The sequence below is a fragment of the Misgurnus anguillicaudatus genome, chromosome 13 (assembly GCF_027580225.2).
Source record: "Misgurnus anguillicaudatus chromosome 13, ASM2758022v2, whole genome shotgun sequence".
NCBI lineage: Eukaryota > Metazoa > Chordata > Actinopteri > Cypriniformes > Cobitidae > Misgurnus > Misgurnus anguillicaudatus.
In genome coordinates, this window is record NC_073349.2 from 14847628 (window position 1) to 14870742 (window position 23115).

At 38.4% G+C, this 23115-nt stretch overlaps 1 protein-coding gene across 3 annotated transcripts in view; it reads right to left on the reverse strand.

Moving 5' to 3' along the window:
• Positions 1-9685: 9685 nt before the first annotated feature.
• The window catches only part of LOC129430723 (protein FAM110A), a 36252-nt gene continuing 22822 nt past the window's right edge, over positions 9686-23115 (reverse strand). For 2 of the 3 annotated variants that reach the window (XM_055188226.2, XM_055188225.2), the window contains exon 2: positions 9686-13029. In XM_055188226.2, coding sequence (XP_055044201.1) covers positions 11217-12557 — 1341 coding nt within the window. In that variant the 5' untranslated portion in view covers positions 12558-13029 and the 3' untranslated portion in view covers positions 9686-11216. Of the gene's footprint in view, positions 13030-22271; positions 22424-23115 lie in introns of those variants that run through there. The other variant, XM_055188224.2, reaches the window with a different exon arrangement.

The window sequence follows — 23115 nt, forward strand, 5'->3', positions numbered from 1 at the left end:
GTAATAATCAAGGACTTTGCTGCTGTAACCTGACTGCAGCAGGCGTAGTGATATTACGCATTGCCTGAAAATAGTCCCCTTGGTTACTTTCAATAGCTGGACAATATTTTCGGGCATTGTGTAATATCATTGCGCCTCCTGCAGCCATGTTACAGCAGCAAAGTCCTTGATTATTACGCCAGAATGAGAGTATAGTTCCTAGAAAATAGCAACTTTTAATTTTCCATCGATCTTAGTACACAATGTAACTACAGAAGAGTCAAATTTTAAATGGGAGAAATATTGAAACTCTTTGGTTTTTAGCACGATGCTAATGGTCTAATCAGATTCAATGGACTATGCTAAGCTATGCTAAAAGTCTTAGCGCCAGACCTGGAAATCAGCTGATTCCAAAATGGTAAAAATCAAATGTTTAACTCTAGGGGAGCTGGAAAATGAGCATATTTTTTTTAAAAAGTGGAGTGTCCCTTTAACATGACTGAGATATAAAATGAGAGAAATATAGAAGGACGGAGAGGGAGAAGTCGTTTCTGAAAGCTGCTGTGGCAGGCACATTAGTGAGCATGAAAAGTGGGCTAGATTTTGCATTTTTAATTAGAGAGGGGATTTACAATCTGCTCGAATAAATCAAGAGGGGGGTGAGAGAACCAGAAAAAAAAAACGTTTTGATGATGCAGTTTTTGTGTGCATCTCCTCTAGATATGTTTCTTTGTCTGCCCACTTTTTTTCTGTATTCCTATGTAGATATTTGGTGATGTTTGTTTCAAGTTAGCATGACTTAATGGATCTACCCTTGGCTTGTTCTCTAGGTTCCCACACAGATAAATCCTAAACTACAAGGTCATACCACACAGCTGTTGATGTCAGACTTCAGAAACTTGAGCTGAGCTGTAGCCAGTCTAGCGCTGTATGAAAACAGCCATTAAATAAATCATAAAAGTGTCCTAAAACTTTAAAGAACACTAAATCCTGAACACATAATCACACAAGCCGGGACTGTTAAGGATAGAGTGAGTATTGTTTAAAATAATTATGGGTTTTTAAGGACACGGTATGTATTAAAACCTTGATGACAAAAGCCTTGTCTCATATATGTTAGATAACGCGATCTTGCATGAATTCACAGGAAGGAGAACGAAATTAAAAGGGGCACCAGGGCTTAGCATTGTAAAGATGGGTTTAAGTCACTACCTCCCAAAGTGAAGTTTAAAGTTAAACACTTTATGCTCTGGAAAAGCTTGTCCCATCCAAATTGATAAAGATTTTAGACACACACATGTTATCAAAACACAAACATGAACCAGATGAACAGCCTGGTCCTTTTCCAAAAACAGCTGCTGTCAGTTAGGACATAGCAAAGACAACTAAAGCCTGATTTATACTTTTGTGTTGGACCTGCGGCGCCGCACCCTTTACGGCTATGCGTCAGTTTTAACATAAACATCTGCATTGTTGTCCACATTAACATGTATTTACTTGTATTTATTTGCATGTATTTATACTTATTAATTTTAGGGCTGTCAAAAGATTAATCGCGATTAATCGCATCCAAAATAAAAGTTTGTGTTTACATAATATATGTGTGTGTACTGTGTGTAAATATTACGTGTATATATAATACACACACATTCATGCATATTTTTAATAAATATTTGCATTTATATACTGTATGTTGTTTATATAATTTATATTATATAGAACTATAAATATTTTATATATAAGTATAACCAATTTTTCTTAAATATATACATGACTGTGTGTGTTTTTATATATAAATTATAATTACACACACTACACACATATATGTTATGTAAACACAAACTTTTATTTTGGATGCGATTAATCGCGATTAATCCTTTGACAGCCCTAATTAATTTACTTATCAGCAATCAATAGTAGGGATGTAACGGTATCAAAAATTCACGGTACGGTAGTATTTCGGTATGATGCCCACGGTACGGTAATTATTGAACCATTTGCAGGAAGGAAAAACAAATGAAGACTTGGAAAAACTGCCCTAAGTGAACATTACAATGTACAAAGTGTAGCGTAGTGTAGTGTTTACAATTTTCATAAAAAGGACAAAAAAAATTAAGTTTCAGTTTAGTTTGTCAACTTTAAACAACTCCAAATCAGTCAGGTTTTAAGAATTGAGTGACTCCCTCAATTGACCTAGTTTTTATTATTATTATTATTAATATTAATGCTAATGCTTGGTACTCCTATGAAAGCAACGGTTGTGATTGTAGAATCAAGAAAAGATGATGGGTTTTAAGATGGGTCAATTCCTTAAAAAACACAAAAAAAACCCAGTAAAAAATGAAAATAGCTTACTTATTGTAGCTGGACCTAGAGCTGAGGTCAGCTTACTTAATACAGGGGCGCGTTTCCCAATCGGAGGTCTGCAGCCTCTATGGGTCGCATTTGTAGGCTGCATACGTAATGAAGACCGTCTTATTTCAAAATATTAACATTTTTCAAGTTGACTATTATTCTTATTTAATCGTATATTATTGTAACACGCTTATGACTTGCGAATGTAATACTCAGTTAACTTAAATACACCAGGCGTGTAAAGACGGATGCAGCCTGCATATGCGACCTAAGGAGGCTGCAACCTTCGAATTGAGAAACGGCATACACACTGTGCTCATTCACGGGTTTACTCACTCGTTTTTTGAATGTCCATCACATTTTGTTCTTTCTCGTTTCTTGTCACAGCGAACGCGAACTTTTTCGACACATCAGATTTAAAATTCGCGTTTCTTTTGCTTCCGCCATTGTCGCTCCACTTGTAGAGAGGCGTCAGAGTAGCACTCGCTCCACTTGGCCGGAAAAAAACTACACGTTTTGCCCGGAAGACCTAACGTTTTACCGATCATGTGACCACGGTGGTACCGGGAAAATTTTCTACCGCAATACCACGAAATTTATAATACCGTTACATCCCTAATCAATAGTTTTTAAAAGTTCAAGTGTTTCTGATAAAGTTAAACACATTTTCATCTTGCACAGTATTTTGATTGGAACACATTGAAATGCATCACTTCCGGTCAGTGTGTCATGCGGTTTAGTCGCACAAGTTTATGCATCCAAAGCTCAAATTGGATCCGATAATTACGCACCCGCATATAGTTGGCATCCCAAGCCCATTTCCGACTCTCTTTTTTGTCATTTGTCGTGTACAGTGGAAAGGTAAAATTAACCACGCTGATTTTAAATCACAAAAATATAATAAAGATGACTGGAGGGCCGCATTTGGCCCATGGCCGCCAGTTGACTAGCCCTGGCATAGGGTATATGCGAATGCGTTGCTACGTGTAAGCTATGCCGTACAATCGACACAGAAGTATAAACTGGGCTTAAGAGTGTGTACATCTGTATTTGAATGAGTGTGTAAGTATCAAATTGTGTAGTTGACACATTTTACATTTTTTGCACTGCTTTAGCAATACAAGTGAAATGATTCAATCATCACACAAAAAAAATGCTGCTTGTATCTTATAAAATTGTCTTGTAAAAACAGCTGGCCTTAAAGAGAGGATGTGACATCACATGATTTGGTTTAAAGTTAAGAGTGCATGCCTATACTCGAGCGCCACTCATCCATCAAGGTCATTGGCCATTGATTTGTTGAGTCTGGTTGGTAAAGAAAAGGATGAAAGACCCACTGACATACATATGACCTTCGTACAGCTAAACATCTGTGACGGCACTGCTTGTGCTTCAAAACTGGATTTGACTATAAAACACTTATTTAACGTATTAACTTATTTAAAACACGGATTTAAGTTTTAGATTGTCATTAATAGTTCTGGTAATCATCCATGATTAATTATTTCTTTCTTCTAGAACAGCCAATAAAAAATGGTATATCTCAGAAAGTGCTATTGGTTTATCTAACAGATTAAACTGCATGAGCTCAACTCTTTTTACTTGTTAATCTGAGAAAGTAAATAACTGGAGGGTCAAGGTTCTTTTGCAGCACAAAATGAATGCACACGGAGATGTATGTTTTTACAAGGGAATAGCAATTAGGACGAAGTCCAGATAAACAGGGTCTTCATATCATTGGCTAACCCTCCTTTATCTTTTAAACCCAGACCAGAGAGACATGAGAATTCATTACATTTGCTAAAAAAACTTTTTCAAGTCAGATACAATGGCACTTTCTTAGCAAACTTTACCACTAGTGGCCAGTTCTCATAAACATAAGAAACAAGTTTTACTGGCCTGGAAAAAACAATCCTTCATACAAGACAACTGCAATTTTTTGAAACCAGCGTCTCTAAACTCTCACTGAATAATAAACAGGACTGAAATGGTCAAATCAAATGTTTATAAGGCTGATGAATAGTGAGACTGTTCATGGTGATGAAATATTGAGTGAGTCTCAGTAAGTCTATCTTCTTCATTAACAACAGCAATGTTCTTGATGTCTTTAAGATCTGACAGAAGTTTAGTCGTTCTTTCTTTAAGGATTATCGGGTGACATAAGTGGCTTCAACTCACCAGCAATTTTGTCACTGATACACTGTAAAAAACTGCTTATTTTAAAGATATTAACAATGGCTTTTGTAGATTAAACACAACTCCTGTAGACTTTAGCAAACCAAAACATTTTATTTTTGCCAAGGTATTTGTTTTCAGAAATTAGTTTAGCCACTAGTCAGACCGCTAAATAAATACATACATGCAACACGCGTGCATCCGATGAAGCCATCTATATACTGCTAGATTTCTAAAGGTTAAAGTTCACGTTTTATCTCCAAAATAATTTGATGCTTATAATTGGTTATAACTGTCATAGACTATTTCTCTGAACTCAGCTGCTTTAATTTGTTGTCTGGTCTCTGAGCAGATGAGTAATATGGGTTAAGTGGCTTGTGAATTTAGAAGCTTGTGAGTGCAGACCAACCAATATGCAATGCAGAAGGACATCGCATTCACTACACAAACCCATCTGCCCTGTGCATCTAATCAGCTTAAAACGTCACGTATCTCTAGATGGGCTCAATGAGTGACATACATTGACAGCTGCTCTGCTTTGTGCTTTACCTAAACACACAACTGTTTTCTGGTTGTCGAGGCAACCACAGGTGTAATGTTTAGCAATAGATTATTGGTTACTGACTAAAAACTACTATCAATGTTTTTGCATTTTCTATGTTAACTGACAAAAAATGGTCCAAAGCTGTAACTTTTATGAAGGTCCTAATATAGTGTGCACCACCATTCAGGTACAAATATGTATACATTTAGTACCAATATGTACCATTTGAGATACTTATTTAGACTCTTTGGTACAAATATGTACTCCAGAGAAAATAATATGACTTTTAAGGTGCAACGGTATGCTTTTTTGAAAAAATGATAGCTAGGCCATTTATTCTGACATTGTAGCTCAATGGTGGCCGGTGACTTGTATGTGGTTAGTCATTTCAAAATATGTGTTCTGTGCATCGAGTGAACCTATGTGTATCACGTGTCTTGTTAAAATAAATGCCTGGTACAATCGCATCTAAAGGGTTTATGATAAGACGCTCGCGTTTGCCAGATACTCGCATAATATCATGCGTAATCAGAGTTTATTGTTAAGGGAGTGTCTTGTGTGTATATTGTGAATGTCTCTTTTGTCATTAACGGTTTTGACGCGTGTGCAGCGGGCACTTATTTTGACAAATCATGTGATGCACATGGTTCACATGATGCAACAAACACATATTTTGAAAACACAAGCAAAGCACATGACACTTCAAACACATGTTTTGAATTTGCGCCCCTTCAAAGAGCAGTCACGAGCCGCCAGTGAAGCTGCATATAGACCTTAGAGGATTAGTCCATTTTCTTAAAAAAAAAAATGCAGATAATTTACTCACCTCCATTTCATCCAAATTGTTGATGTCTTTCTTTGTTCAGTTGAGAAGAAATTATGTTTTTTGAGGAAAACATTCTAGGATTTTTCTCATTTTAATGGACTTTAATGGACCCCAACACTTAACAGTTTTAATGCAGATTAAATTGCAGTTTCAAAGGACTCTAAACGATCTCAAACAAGGTATAAGGGTCTTATCTAGTGAAACGATAATTTTTGGCAAGAAAAATAAAAAAATGGAACCACAACTTCTCGTCTTTCTCCGGTCCTGTGACGCGCCAGCGTGACCTCACATAATTGTGTAATGCCGTGGAAAGGTCACGTGTTACATATATGAAATGCCCATTTGCGGACCACTTTAAACAATAAACTGACACAAAGACATTAATTACTATCATTCGACATACAACAACTTCGGAGCGGTCCTCTTTCTCCACACTTGTAAACACTGAGGCGTAGTTTCGATACGTCATCCGTGACCTCTTGAAGTGATGACGTATTACGTGAGGTCGCGCTGGCGCGTCACAGGACTGGAGGAAGAAGAGAAGTTGTCGTTTAAAAGTGCATTTTTTTTCTTGCCAAAAATGACAATTGTTTCGCTAGATAAGACCCTTATGCCTTGTTTGAGATCGTTTAGAAACTTTGAAACTGCAATTTTAAACTGCATTAAAACTGTTAAGTGTTGGGGTCCATTAAAGTTCATTAAAATGAGAAAAATCCTGAAATGTTTTCCTCAAACAACATAATTTATTCTTGATTGAACAAAGAAAGACATCAACATTTTGGATAAGATGGTGGTGAGTAAATTATCTGGATTTTTTAAAGAAAATTGACTAATCCTTTAACGCTAAACAAATAAACCTTTAACAATGACCACACACCATTAAGTTAAACGAGGAATTGTCTGACATAACTACACAATAAATAACAAATAGTGATGACAAAAACGATCGCATTTGAATAAATAATGTCAACGAGCTAAAACAATAAGCATATTATTATCCATATAATTCACATTAGATTGCATCATATTGCAATATTTTCTGTGGTTTCAGCAATTTTGTTCAGTATTTTTTTATATGAAGAGTGGTGAATAAAATGTAATTTTTACAGTCTCGCCAGTGGGTCTTCCATGCCCCCCAAAAATTTCACACAGAAATCTAATAACTAATCTGTTTCATATATAAACTCCGCTGTTCAAAAAATAGGACTTTGATAAATACTAGCTTATTACTTGTGCACATTATTGCAGTCAGTTAGACAATGGACCTTGTTGAGAATAAATGTAAAACCAAAAAATATCTTCTCATTTTTCAGAAATGAATATTATATTTGCTAGAGGCTCACAGGTGCAGAAGTGTGTATTGTAATATGTTTAACTTCTCCCTGAGTGTATGAAGCAGCTGGTGTGAGAGTAAATATGAGCTTTAGTCTAATTCACACAGAAATAAAAAATCTGTTATCTGCTCATTGCAACAACAAACATATCTTCCAAAACACAAAATAAATATATGAGTAAATATCAATGAGAGAATTGTGTTCCTGTTGCATAGAGCATTGCATTAGAGGTAAAGGTCACAGGAAACACATAATCCTTTTATCCCATTATCACTTTGGATAAAAGTGTCTGCCAAATGCATAAATGCGAAAGGAATAAACAATGACAGAAGTGAAGGGGAGAACTATTACTTTAATTATCTTCTTTACTTTTTCTTACTCAAGTAAAAGCTTTAAAGCTAATTGGCATGCTTTTCAACACACCTGTTTATTTTCTTCTTCTAAAAGTCGCCAATCACTTCCTCACAGCATTACTCATTATCTCATTTCTCTTCTCTTCACTGTCACACTGCCCAATGCTCCACCTTCTCCATCCCTCTGGCTATAATTCTTTGTCTGTCTGCTGAAGGTTGCTCATAATTCACCGGTGACTGCGGCAACAGGTTGCTGGTGTGAGCCTTGTCCTCAGGGCACCATATTTACTCGATTTCCTCTTACAGCAAAAACGGCCGTGCTTTAAGTCTGTGCTAATCCATGTTAACATGACAACAGACCACTGTACATAACAGCTAAATAAGCAGGGGATTACAAGGAGGTTATACACAAAAATATGACAACCCCATTAAAAACAAAAGTATACTTTTTTGAAAAGGTACCACCCCATTGTCAACTTTTGTACCTTCATGTACCTTTTTTCTGAGAGTGTACAAGCAAACAAACGCTTTAAGGTTTTTATGACAACTTTGATTAATGCATGTTTCGGTTACAAGGGTACACTGTCACAGCCAATGCTGGGCTATTTTCAACCCAGCGTTGGGACAAAAATGTACAAACAAAAACCATTGGGTTGTAATTTAATATGCTGGATTGTTTTAGCCCAAAATGTTGTTGTTGAGTGAATTTTGGGACATTTCTGGGATAATTTAACCCAGTCGGTGGGTTTAAAATAACTAGGGCTGTCCAAAGATTAATTGCGATTAATTGCTTATAAAATAAAGGTGTTTGCATAATATATTTGTGTGTGTGTATTGTGTGTAATTATTGTGTATATATAAATACACACATACATGTGTAAATTAAGTCATTCATTTATTTATGTATATTTCCCAAAAATTATATATATAGCATTTTTATGGTGTTACAGTGTTTGTAAGTTGCTTCAGCAGGGCATAGTTTGTTGGTAATGTTTTTACCTAAGGATAACTATTTTTTTGTTTACTACATTTGAGTCGGACGTACATATATTTTAGTTTGTTTAATATTGTATGATAAATAAATGTGAATAAAAAACAACTATTTACAAAAATGAATTCCAAATTACACTGCAAAAAATGACTTCATTATGTAGTATTTTTGTCTTGTTTTTTAGTAAACAAAAAAAAAACAATTTAAGTGAATTTGTGCTTAAAATAAGCAAAAATATCTGAAAATAGGGTGAGAAAAAACACCCAATTCAATTGGCAGATAATTTTGCTTGTTTTAAGCACAAATTCACTTAAGTTGTATAGTTTTTGTCAAAAAACTAGACTTATTTTCTTAGGTCATTTTGCTTATCAAGAAAATACATCTTTTCTACATCTTTTCGATATTTCTACTGGAAAAAAAGCAAAAATACTAAGTCATAAAGTAATTTTTGCAGTGTATTGCAAATATTTTGCGTCAGAAGTAAAAAAGCCTCTAGATGCCAAAAAGCTATCACTGGGGTCTGGGGAGGTACCTCTTCAAAAAGTACCATGGCAGCTCCAGACTGCTCTTCAGAGGGGCGCAAATTAAAAATAAGTGTCATGTGTGTTGCTCGTGTTTTCAAAGTATGTGTATGTTGCGTCATGTGAACCATGTCCATCACGTGTTTTGTCAAAATAAGTGCCTGCTGCACACGCATCAAAACCGTTTATGATAAAAGAGACGCTCACGTTCACAAAATACACGCAAGACACTCCCCTAACAGTAAACTCTGATTACGCAGGAGATTATGCGAGTATCTGGCAAACACTAGTGTCTCTTTTATCATAAACCCTTTAGACGCATCTGCAGCAGGCTCTTATTTTGACAAGACACGTGATACACATAGGATAACTTGACGCGCAGAACACATATTTTGAACTGACAAACCACACACATAACGGGCTACATACATGTTGTGAAGAACTCCCCATTGTGCGCCCTCGAATAAAGAAGTCACCGGCCGCCACTGAAAAGTACACTTTGCACCTAAAGTAAACATATTTGCATTTTTTTAAAGGGTACTGTCCCAGTGACAGCTTTTATACCACTTCTTCCGACAGTGTATAAATAATAATGAGAATAAAGAAAGTTTTTCAAAAACATATCTTTATTAACATTTCTGAACAAATGTTTTACTTTTTTTAATAGTAAACTTCAAAGAACAAGCAGAACAATCCATGTTATACTCGATTATACTTCAAATAACTACTGCACTGAACTGTTTATGGTTCTGTACCATTGTGTTTATTCTTTCTGAATGTGCTGGCAGAGCAACCTCTTATGCATTTATGGCTATAATTAGATTGCACAGAAAAGGGAAAACATTTTGATTATTGCGCCTTCAACAATGCAAAACTGAAAATCTTTTTCAACCAAAGCCTCGTGACTTATGGTCTCATGACTTGTCTTTGTGCACAAATTCAGTCAAAATAACTTTTCTATCTCTCTGTAAGCCCTTTCTCCTCACTTCAAGTGTAAAAAATAGATTTAACAGCTTCGATTTCCTTTGAGAGCTCCGAGCCAAACTCTCAGAAATCAATCTCATGGCTTTCTGCTATGTCAAATCCTACCTGCCATATCCATCTGTCTAGAGCATTACATAACATTCTCACATAAACAAGCAGAAGAACGGGTCACAAACAATAAAACCTACACAAGTAAACATTATGCTGAATGGAATGTATGTCCATATGTTGGGAATGCATGGTTGTGCATCATAATGTATGCATGCTGAGAAGAGGCTCTCACATGCTGATGTTTTCCATTTTAACCCATATTCAACATTAACAGTCGGACAGCCATGTTTTCAGAGAAGCAGTGCCTCTACGAAAGCTCTGAATTCTTCACAGTGTCTCAGTCTCGCCTTCAAAATATCTAAACCGAAAGTCTGACGCACTTGTGAATTTGACACCTTTGGAGCAGAAGTGTGCAGATTGAGCAGGGTCTTGCTGCTATACGTGTGTATTAGTAAACATTTGTACGTTGCATCCCAGTTCTAAATGTCGAATTTTAAGCACACGTCCCTGAAGCCACTACCACATACACTACATTATGACCTCATTGCACAAGCATCCTTAATAGCCGTCAATCAAACTTGAATTCTTCAACAAATACATTTCGAAAAAGTACCAGTTTTTCCCATTACTAGGTGCTAGAGAAAATAGCTTAGGCCACGGTTTCCACAGCACTGCTGTTTAATAAAGATTTTGTACCTGAACAGTGCCAGCACAGCAGATCGACTGCTGCCTTCATCATCATTATCATCATTCAGTCACTTTGTAAATTTTTAGCATATGTATTATTGCTTACATCAAAATGTAATAAAGTCACAGTGCACAGAGTCTGTAATATTCTGCATCTCTTCTTAGACGGAAATACGTCATTTTTGCAGTTCAACAGAGAATATAAAACAACAAGATGTCTATGTAAATTCTATTTCAAAAACATCATGAACATTATCATGAATGTCAAATACAACTGAAATATTTTTAGAGCCTTCAAACATCTTTAAACAAGAACGTAATAAATATTATATGTGTGATAGACATCAAGAATGCTACAGCAAGTCTCTGTTCCAGTTAAATTGTCCAAGTCTGGTACTCCTACTGCACGTCAGCTTTTACACGTTGGAGATGTTTTGCGAGACATCCCGTGCTTGTCTTAATCCATAAAGCCACTTAATGACACGAGCATTCCTCTCAATAACAGAGATGCCGTAGGGAACACGCTCATTGGGCTTACCGGGCCCATCGTCTTCATCGTCGTCATCATCGTCCTCTCCTCTCCTTCCATCTCCACAATCAGAGCTTGGCGTGCTAACGCTGCGAAGCTTGGAGACCGAAACAATGTCCGAATTGGCTCGTGCAAAACGCTCCACACCACCCATACCTTCTACCTCGTCGGGGTCCAGCCCACAATAGTTGAAGAAGCGCTCCAGGTCGGCCGTGGCCCGGGAATAGCGGTCACTCAAGTCAGATTTGGAGCGGTGGAGAGTGGGGTGTTTCCGGGTTGATCCGGGCCGTGATCCTCGTGAGCTGGCTGAGAGGCGGGTGAATGCAGGGGAGGCCGGGGGTAAAACACCAGAGCGCAGAAGCAGTGGGCTGGGGGGCAGGCAGGGGGATGGAGGTTTAGCAGACACAGGCTGGGGTTGAGCTGGAGGTGTGGGTGGAGGGGGTGCCTGTGGCTGGGCTATCTGTGGTTGAGCTACCTGGGGCTGTCTGGGTTTGGGTCGTAAAGGCAACCTCTGAGGTTTTCTGATCTCCGCCTGTGGTCGCACATCTACCCGACGGACAGTTACAGAGTTGGGTCCGTAACTATTTTGTGGCACAAGTCTGGGAGCCCTGGCTGGGACCGGTGGTGGCCTTCGATTAGATTTTGCAGATGAGGGCTGGTTGTTAAGAGGAGAGGAGGTAGGCGTTGACACAAGGTGTGCTTTGAAGTTGATGCAAGACTGTGGTTCTGCAGATTGTCCACTACCAACACTGTGACCTCCAGAAGAGGGCGAAGAGGTGGAGGGAGATGTAGAGGAAGGGGTAGAGGAGTTTGCAAGTGGTCCATCACAAACATTAATTAGGTTATTGAGGATCTCCAGATTGAGTTGAGGTCCTCGACAGATGCCATGTTCTGGTCCTCCGTTCTCCGAATCAGCTAGCCGCCGAGTAATTTTCCTTGCTGGTGGAGTGTTTATCCTGAACTGCATGATCATGCTTGGGGATAGCAGTGGTTTACGGATGATTGGCGGTTTCACGGGCTCTTGTCTATTGAGTGCTACTTGCTGGCTCTTTACGTACTTGGCCTTGTCCGCTTCCAGACGTTCTACTGCACTTAGCTTTCTTGTTCCTGGCTCAGGAGCTCTCCGGAAGTATTCCGGTCCCTTGTTGAGGATGCGGAAAGGCATGGCAGAAGTGAAGGGACCTCCAGCAAGGCGCCCATCTGTGGGACGAAGGGTCTCCACGGGCATGATTAATTTAAAAGATGGAATAAAGGCTAAGGGTCAAAGTTTTCCTAACGTTCAAGAATGTCCCAAGAAAGTCTCTTCTTTATTCCTTCTCTTTTGTGTTTCAAGCTCCTTTTCGCTACCTTCAAGGGCCCCTTTAACTTTCTTACCAGTCTGAACACTCCTGCTGCTGTTGCTTTACTCTTTTTGTGTGTGCCGGCCACTTGCCTCTATTATCTGCTCTCTCCTGAGTCCGGCTCATTGAATAGAGACTTCTGGGAAGGGGTCATAAAGGGTCGCATTCCACATCAGTCCGACGGAGTGACCCACCAAGACAGGGCAGATCCTGATGCGAACACTGATGCTGAGACCTGGCAGCTGAAAGGTTAGAAGGATAATGTTTGTTCAGTCTTTTCTTCTCACTCCCTGGATGTTTCAGACTTGTAACACACTGTATAAACCTCAGGCTCGTGTTCTTGTAATCCTGGATACTTTCCTGGTGAAAGAAAAGAGAGAAAAGGATGCGGTCAAACATGGGTAGGCAAAGAGAGAACCTCCTCCAGCTCCACACACATAAAAGATACTGGAGCACTCTAGAACGAATGGGGGCAGACATTTGGTTTTAACACACTATCTGGCACCTCCCACTACACTCTTTCAGACTCCAGATGCTGCATGTGCAAGCAGCCAATCGGGAAAGAGAAAAGGATTCGGAGCATAAGGGGTGGAGAATGGAGTAAGCCGGCAGCCAACGTCCTATTGGTCGACGGGCCGGGATTCTGACCAATTGCACCCTTCCCCCCACGTCATAACAAACACTCCTACTGAATTTTCATTCAAATGTGATTCTTTGAAAAGAAACAAAAAAGAAACAGGCTGCGCTGAAGAACAGCTGCAATCTTGTACATTCAGTTGCATCAAGCTGTGGCATTTTATGAAAATATTTAAATCCCCTCCTCTCCCTTTACACTTGTTCAGTGTTTGTATGCACACAAAAGCGCCTTGTGCACTGTCTTTACCGAGTACAATATGGGTGGATTAACATGTTTTATATTCTGGTCCCAGACTAGATCTAAGCCAAGGCTCTGTCAAAAACACTTATGAGCACAGTCACATCTTTTGACTGGTTTTATATATTGTGTAACCCTTTAACCTTTTAGTAAACTATAAACTATAGAGAATTTCTGCGGGCTTAAATGCAACTCTTCTCTTATTCTCTTTTTCTCCATCACATTTTCTAATGCTTTAATATTCTTTTGAACATCAATGTCGAGGGAGGGACAGCAATTTGCCTTCATTCCCATATATCATTCTTTTTGTTATAGCATTGAAGTTCATTATATTCAAATGCCCATTTTCAATTAATCTTTTAATAGCATGACTTTGTCTGGGCCCTTGCCCCTGTTATGACCCCTCCATTTCTTCTAAAAAGACAGAACAGACTCAACAAAAGACAAAGATGCTTTCTTTACTCGAGAAACAATCAATGTGAAAACCTAAATATAGCTTCAAACTCTCATTAAATAATAAAATGCCTGCGTAGGCAATTTCTCATAACCTTTCTGATATCATTTGAAAGACTATGCAATGATTTAATATGAAGCTTATATGAGGCTTCGTGTAGCACTTGAAATACTTTCTTTAATATGCAGAGATTATACGTAACTGTAAACACTAAATAAAGATAAAAGTGTTATTTTTACAGTTCTGTTTGTTGAAGATGGTGGCAGCAAGTTAAAAGTAGGTTAAAACTGTCACTGATAAATGTCTGTTAGTGAGCCACTACTGTGAAAAAGCTACTTAAACATGTTTGTCATGGATCTGCCTGTCGTCTTTTTAAAAGCTTATGGATGAGTACTTCAATAAATGCATATCCAGGTCAAATTCGGTGGTGCATTTTAATGATGCACACATACACAGCTGTCTCTCAATGGCCTGGCTTTTAATAGAAGGCACAGTTGCTCAAGATCCTGCCATGATGCTATGGGTGAGGCAGCTCTAGTGACCATAATCCAAAATGGATCTCCATTCCGAACTCTCAACATCCCAGTATTCCCAAGTGCTCAACTGGCCTTCACTAGGCACCAACATGGTAGAAACATCTTCCAGAGGGACCTGAGACTACAAGCATACAGGGGCAGCAGAGAAATAGCAGAAATTCTAGGCTTGTTGAGTCATCAGGGCCAAAGCCAACACAAGTTGTTCTCTCTCTCTGAAGAATTTTACTGCCACGGGCATTAGGGAGATAAGCACACACGCACACAGTTTCATACCAGGCAAATGATATTTTCCATGCCGCCTAACCCTACAGCTCTGAATCAAGCCTACTGACATCATTACTGGAGATTACTAAGGATAGTTTACCTAAAAATGTAAATTACCCATGATTTACTTGCCCTCAAGCAATCATTGATGTACTAGCTTCCATTATTGACCGACACGCATTCACGAGAGAGTACGTTGCCACAGGATGTAGCTTACGAGATGTAGTAGTATAGATGCAAAGTAAACCATTTTAAAGGTCACGTTCTTCCTGATCCTATTTTTTAAACTATAGTAGCATAAATAATACCTGTAAAATGATAAAGCTCAAAGTTCACTGCCAGGCGATATATTTTCTTTAACAGAATTTGCCTTTCAACGCCTACAGCGAACAGCCGGTTAGAACAACAGCCGTCTACTTCCTGCTTCAATGACGTCAGTAGAACATTTATTTGACTAAACAGGAATATGTCAGTCGCCATCTAAGCTAACGGCAAGCTAAGCTAACGGCAAGCTAAGCTGCTATTGAATCACAACACACTAAACAAACTACACAATCAGAACTCGTTACGAATTTCTGAAGGAGGGACTTCATAGAACAAGGAAGACGTCAGCCTGTTTTGAGGACAGTGTAAACAGTGCTATACAAATAAGTAAACTGTAAAAAATACAGCTTTTTTTACTAGGGTGGTCATTCGTGCCAGTTTTCGGGTGCAGTCTCCGGAAGTCGCGTTGCCTTGTCGCGGAAGTTACCTTGAAATGTAACGGTTGCTTTTCTGAAATTAAACCCGAAATATTAAACCTTGATGATGTATGTGGTCGACCAACGCGACTTCCGAAGAACGCACCCGAAAACATGTTTGGGATGTGTCTGGCGGAACTGGCACGAATGGCCACCCTATGTTTTATACGTGAAACATGAACACATGTTATATTGCGCACGTTATATTGCGCACTGTAAATGCAATCAAAGCTTCAAAAACACAAAAAGAATGGGACCTTTAAACTTAATAAAAATGTACAGTATTGCTTAGTATAGCACTTTTCACAGATTTCCTGACTAGCGCTTTCAGTCCTTCCAGAAAAACGTGGGGTTTTTTTGTGATTGTTGCGGGCAAAAATTCTCGATTTTGCGGCACGTTTTCTTAAAAAATGCGATGGAATATGCGGGATATTTATGCAATTTATGCAATGGAATTGCAGGAATTTGCGAAAATTGCGGAACTTGCAAAAACTGCGGAAACTTGCAAAAGCTGCAATGATGTTCACGTCACATAATCACGTCACTTCATAACGTTCCCATGGCAATAGAGGACACGGCTGCGCTTTTGTGAAGTAAATGCAACATTTTTCAACTTTCTGCTAATATATATGTGACTTTTTGCTACGAAAATGCGGAAATTATGATATCATGCAAGCCCCGCATATTTTGTGCGCGGAAATATGTTATTAATGCGGCGAAAGTGCGTCGTATTTGGAAAAAATGCAGCCCCGCATAAATATGCGGACTTTGGCTGATTATGCAATATATCGCGCAATCGCGTTTTTCTGGAGGAACTGCGTTTTGTTTCACTCTCTGCGCTTTCGCATTCACAATTTGTACTTTTTGGGTGAACTATCCCTTTAAGTACACATGATGCAATGTCATATAAAAATTATTCAACACAAGTAGAATTGTCAAACCAAAAATAATAAGCAAGGTTTGGTTATTATACTGTGGGGTAATTTGTTCAACAGGAGTCTAAATCACGCTTGCCCTACAGTAGTACACAGTTATCCCAAAACCATTAAGGTGCATACAGTATCGTGCCATGTAAAATAAGATCTCCCAAAACACAAGTAGACACATAAATGGAATGCAAGGGCCAGAGAAATGTGCAAGGCACCAACAGACGTCAGCTTTGGGCACGAGTGTGAACTGATTGAGATAACAGAAGGGTTTCATCGATCAGCCAACTGGACCCAGAACACAGAGGACGTGGTGCGAGACAGTAATACACACACATACACATCATATTAAACCGCCACAACCGCAGAAACACACAAACATCTCCAATGTAAACATTGCTGGGCACTAAATAAAGATCTGGTCCTGATTTCTCTGAGCTGATGTAATGTTCCCCACAGTGTTTAGTGGTAAACGACTGTTGGTCGAGCCACAAAAAACGTGAATGGAAAAAGTTAGTTAATAGCCTCAGCCTTTGGGATCTAACAGTGATGTTTTTATATCTTTTATGAGTGGATGTATAATTTTCCAATCTCTTCATTTCATTAGCGTTTAATAATTTGAGTGATGCTCGATGCGAGGAAAATATGAACAATTCTTAAAAACCTCAGGTGAACACAACAGTTCGACTTTGGCGGTCTAAAGCTGCAGATATAATGTAAAAAATGACCTCACTAATTTTGGCTAAAAAAGGCCCGCAGTGTAATTACAGAGAAGCTCTGTATGACTGGAAGCAGTCTGCTGCTTTTAGACCATCTATCAATAACTGCCAGGACAACAGGCCTGACATGAGCGATACACGTGAGAGGAGAGAATAAAAACAGAACAAGAAAAATGAAAGAGGAGGAGGCTGAGGAGGAGAGAGACGTGGTTGGAAAGGCTAAAGTATGCAAGAAACAGACACAAAAAGTCAAATTGATAAAGGGTTCATAAACAGTAGGTCATTTTGGTAAGGTATCCCAGCTACAAAGTAAAGTAAAGTAGACTAAGTAGATCAATGTCCGTGCTATTGCCCACCACAAATCAAAAGTCTTGTGGGTAGTTGCAAGAGCATTTCTATGCAATTTCTTGTGTATTTTAAATGCACTGCTATGTGCATTGCTAGGTTGCATCCCAGCTTAAACGAAATCACCACCGTTCTTCAATATTTTACTATGTTCTTACCTCAAATTAGACGAATTAAAACATATCTATCTTTTTTCAATGCGTGCACTTCATCTTTGCACGGCGCGTCGTGAATGTGTTAGCATTTAGCCTAGCCCCATTCGTTACTTTGGATCCAAACAGGGATGAATTTAGAAGCCAACAAACACCTCCACGTTTTCCCCATTTAAACACTGCTACACAAGTAGTTACACGAGTAAGTAGAGTGGCACAAAATAAACATTGCGATTTTTTAAGTGGATAAAAATGAGAACTATATTGTGTGGCGGAAGAACACTTAGTTTGCAGCACTCCAACCTCTGACACAGAAATATCATCACTCCTGACTACTCAAACTTCTTTTCAAATTTTATTCGCTTAAAAAATTGCAATGTTTTATTTCGTGCCACCATAATTACTTGTGTAACTACTCGCGTAACAATCTTTAAATGGGAAAAACATGGAAGTGTTTGGTGGATTCTAAATTCATCCCTGTTTGGATCCTAAGGAATGAATGGGGCTAGGCTAAATGGTAACATATTCACGACGCGCCGTGCAAAGATGAAGTGCACGCCTTGAAAAAAGATAGGTATGTATTAATTGATCTAAGTTGAGGTAAGAACATAGTAAAATATTGAAAAACGGCGGTGTCCTCCTTTAAGTTAAAAGAGCCTATATCCAAATCTCTGTTATATAATGGTTCATAACAATAATGATAACAAATTACTACCACTAATACTTTAAATAAACACTATCTACAGGAAGATCCACATGCCACAAGAATTGCTTAACTTCTATTGAGTGACACTAAGATCTACAGAGAGGCGAAACAGTATTTTTCTGACTGGAAACCAACAGTTCCCCTCCTATCCATGTGTCAAATAAAACTGCTCCCACTAGTCTGGATAGATCCACTTTGGCATTGAGTCACCCGTGTACACACGTAACAGTTACCGCTACAATCCTCAGGCTAAATGGTTTTATGCTCTCGTGTGTCAGTATACAGGAAGCCTGAGTACGCTTTGTCAGGTATTAAGCAAGAACTGAAATGAGGAAGATCGTGCTTACGTCATTGTGAGTAATGCGGAAATTCAGGAATCTCGCCCAATGTGGGGCATTCTGCTGACAAAGCTGAAGTTATGCAAAGACGTGAGTAAGACGAAATTATTTCCTGAATTTATAGATTAGCAGGCTGGCAAAGTATGGAAGCTGATAAGGATTGTGTCGACAATTTACACCGAAACAGATGCACTTTATTAACTGTTATTTTGCAACAAGTAGTTCCACATTGCCAGTGCTTTTACGTGACAGTTATCAATTGATTTATTGATCATAATGGGTTGCTTCAGCTGTATTTAGTAGCTATGCCCTACGGGTGAACCTTATTTGAGTGGCTGCAAACTGAAAGATTACTAAGAAGTAAGAAGTAGCATAATTCCCAAGAGTTTTAACTGCATTGACAGAGTCACACCTCTTGCTCGACCTACAATAAAGACGCCCCGGAGGATTCAACCCTTTACCCTGATAACCTTTCACACCAACTCCATCCGTTACTACCGCACAGTTCTATCAGTAATGGACAGCTGGTTAATACGGGTTATAAACTGCCTTCTCTTTCCAACGTGTGGCAAAACACATCACAGCTGTTTCCCCCATGTCCACAACAGGCCAGGACGAGCTATCAACACAACATCATTAGACTGTGACAGAGTTGGTATTGTACGCCACACAGCTAGACCTGAATGCAACCGGCATTGAATGTCTGGCTTAGCCCTCAGGATACTGTCAACTATACCATTATCATCCGCCATTTGTAAATACAATAGATCGCTACAGAGGTGCGAATACAGTTGCTTTTACCACATATACACAAAACAATGTGCTGTTCTCACTTCTTAAATTGTTTGTCAAAGATAACAAAAGCGGTATGGTTGTGTCTGAGCAATCGAGAATCATAGGATGTATTATAGGACAGACCGATCTTTTAAAAAAGTAACACAGACACGTTCAACACCCTTAATGTTTGATAAAGGCAAATGTAATCCCGTTCTCATCCCTTTTGACTGTAATAGAAAAATCAGATAATAGAAGACAGCCCATCTGTCTTTGACATGCAGGCCACACACTATGACCCCAAACTATCCACATCCTTACTCCTGTCTTCTTCATCAGCTTTGACCAAATCAGTTCTCTGGAGTTTTCAGATCAGGGTACAACGTCACATTATATCAGGAGGCTCTTCCAAGACAATAGGCGTTTAGACAGATGTATCTGACCCCAGAGGACCGAGCGATCTGTCACTTACGTGACTATAAGTGATGTACCGCTTCCTCTGGATGAAGCGCTGCAGTATCAGCTGCACACTTGGGCAAGGCCACTGTGGGGGTAAAGGGCAATTTAAACTAAAGCCACACACACACTTTCATTCAAGCATTGTTTAATGCAGGTCCTGTCATTGGTAAAAAGCGTGATGCTGCTCACTGATATATTGATTAAGTTAAATGACAGATAAATGGCCAGATCATCCCATTATTACAACCATGGCAACCATGTCTGTGTCAGACTCATCTCAGGAATTCATTACTCCTGGGTCTTTTAGATGGACCCTGACCCCTCTGACCCAACTTAGGTCTGCAAGAGCAACAATAAAGAAGACTCACATTCTGTACACTGAAAATGCGTGCACAGACCTGGCTACAATTGTATTATTATTATTATATGGGTGATTCTCACGAAACCATTGAAACACCACGGCACTAATGATTTTAGCTTTAAAATGTGTAATATAGTAACATTAAAAAGCATCAGAATTAACACAATACTGTGTTCTACCTAGCACAATGTGTGATTTCAACATAAGAATTTATAATTGGAAATTTTATCTCATTTTCTGCTGAAATTCTCATTACCGCAATGTGTCCGGCTGTGTTTGAACATGCGTTATGTTGTAATTTAATTAAAATAACACAAAAATATTAAGAAAAAATGGATGTTTTGCTAGACTACTTTAGATGACAGAAAAATATTTACTGAATATTCATGTATAATAATAATGAAGAAAAATTTGGAAAATGATGTCCATGCCTGATGTTCTCATCCTCCGCAACACTTTTTGAGAACAGTTTAAGCACACATACAGAATTTTAATAAAGTTTGATTGTGAGTGACCAAGCACATGGACCAGTTACTTCAAGATGGCTACCAGGTAAGATCATTTTTTTACAGTTAATTTGAAATATTGTCTTGTCAGAATGCTCACACGACATTTTGATTATCATTACCGCAACAGATGCTTATTAAATGTTAATTTAATTAATAGAAGCATAATACTTTGATTTTAAATGCATGTGCAGAACCTCCAAATTATGTTCTTTCAGGTTTGTCTTGTCATTTTGAAAATATGTCAGTGTTGATGTTTTCTGACTGTTGCGGTAATGAGATTTTTTAGGACTAATTTATTAAATTATGTTACAAAAAGTGTTAAATGATAAGTAAAAGTTTTTAAATTAATGTTCCCATTTACTCCAGACTTTGTTTTTCAATGTCTGGTGGAAAAAAAAGTAAATGTAAGCAATTTTTACATTTTCATGCTTCAACCAAGTTTTCGTGAGAATCACCCATATGCTGTGTTACAAACCACACAAACAGGCATGTTAACAGACATAAAACCTTGTGTGGACACAGTGTATAATCACAAAGATGATGTGGTTTTAGCGTCAGCGCAGAGTGTTGTTTTTGCCTTCTTCCACTGCAGCTACCAATTCCCCTTTCCCACACACGCAGCACCCACCAAAACAAAAGGACAACAAACACAAAGTAACCAAGTTTAACAAACAATCACACCATCTAAAACATACACAAGCAGAGGTCACCTATTAACCCAGTTTGACCAATAACTGAACTGGAATGTGAGTTAATTGATCTCAAAGAGAGAGAGAGAAGGAAAGAGAGAGAGAAAGGGAGAGAGAGCATGCTAGAGAGCAGTGGTAATAAAAAAGTAATATTTTCCTGTACTGTATGTATATGGCAACCTGTTGACACAAATATTAGCTTGTGATTTTTATTACACAAACACAATGCACGCTATGACTCAGTTCCTCGATTTTAGTCACTGTATTCTTACACACCGTTAACCCACAAAACAACATTATCAGCACGCAGAAAAACCACAATCTAACACTTGAACAGACCAACTGCATACACAAATTTAAAGCAACAGTCACACACATACAACACACGTATGACTACATGGGATGAGAAAATACCTGTTTTTAATGTGCGTTTAATTGTCCATTTAAAAACCTCAAGCACCATACACTTACACAGCTCTCACCGATCCCATATAAACATTCATTATGCTCTACTAGGTAATCTGTCCAGCCACAACACGTTCAAATTAAACTCACTAGAGACATCCTCTATAAATGAATGATAAAATGAGAAAAATACCTAAACACTGTCATAAGTTGATTTAAAAAAAAAAAAGTAAAAATTCAACAGCTCACTTGCCCAACAGTAATATCTCCCACAGTCAACACTAAGTAACTATAATGGACATGCAACTAGTCTACAAATGAATGATCTCTGTTACAGGTTGCTTAACTTACCCGATCTGTGAGAAATCAGCAGGGATAAGTGTTATGCGAGAGCAGAAGCTCTCAAGCTGAAGAGTCTCTTGAAGACCGGAGCTCAGCTTCAGTGAATGTGTGTGAGAGTCTGTGTGTATGATCGAATGAGACGCTTACTCAAATACGTTTCCTCCTCCCTCTTTCCCACAAAACCCCTCCCACATCACACTTTCAGGAAGCATTGGCATGGAGAAATACAAGCAGGAAGAACAACACTTCCCTACAGACACATCAATGTTAATTCATGGGCCACAATCTATGTTTACATTTTAGATTTGAAGAGTTTGGCTCCAAAACGCAATAAATCCATTTTGACGCATTTCGGTAAAAACGTGTTTGTCTTTAGGCTATAATAACATTAAAAATTCAAATCCATCATTTGATTTTCAAAGATTTATTATAAAAATTATATTTTTATATTATATATCCGCAAAATGCAATAAATCCATGGCAAGTTTTTTTTTCAAAATGCTACAAATCTATTTAATCAATATATATATATGCATTAATCTTTGCCATTGTATATTAATTTAGTTGACTAGTGGTATACACTGATTAAAAAAATTTATTTTAATGTCATTAATCAAAACACTATTAAAAACACTGTCATTGCTGCTGTCATCCTTGGGACATCGTCGCTGAACTTTTTTGACAGCGATCAGCTGTAAAATGTTTTATTCCTGCTCGATTTTCATTGACTAAGTAAAATAATGGAAAGTTCTTCATGAGATCCTCTGGGGTCAATGTGTTAGCATGACAGAAGCTTGATGCTGTCGTGTGAGAACAAGCAACAGCCGGCATTTTTCCTTCGCCCAAGTGCCTC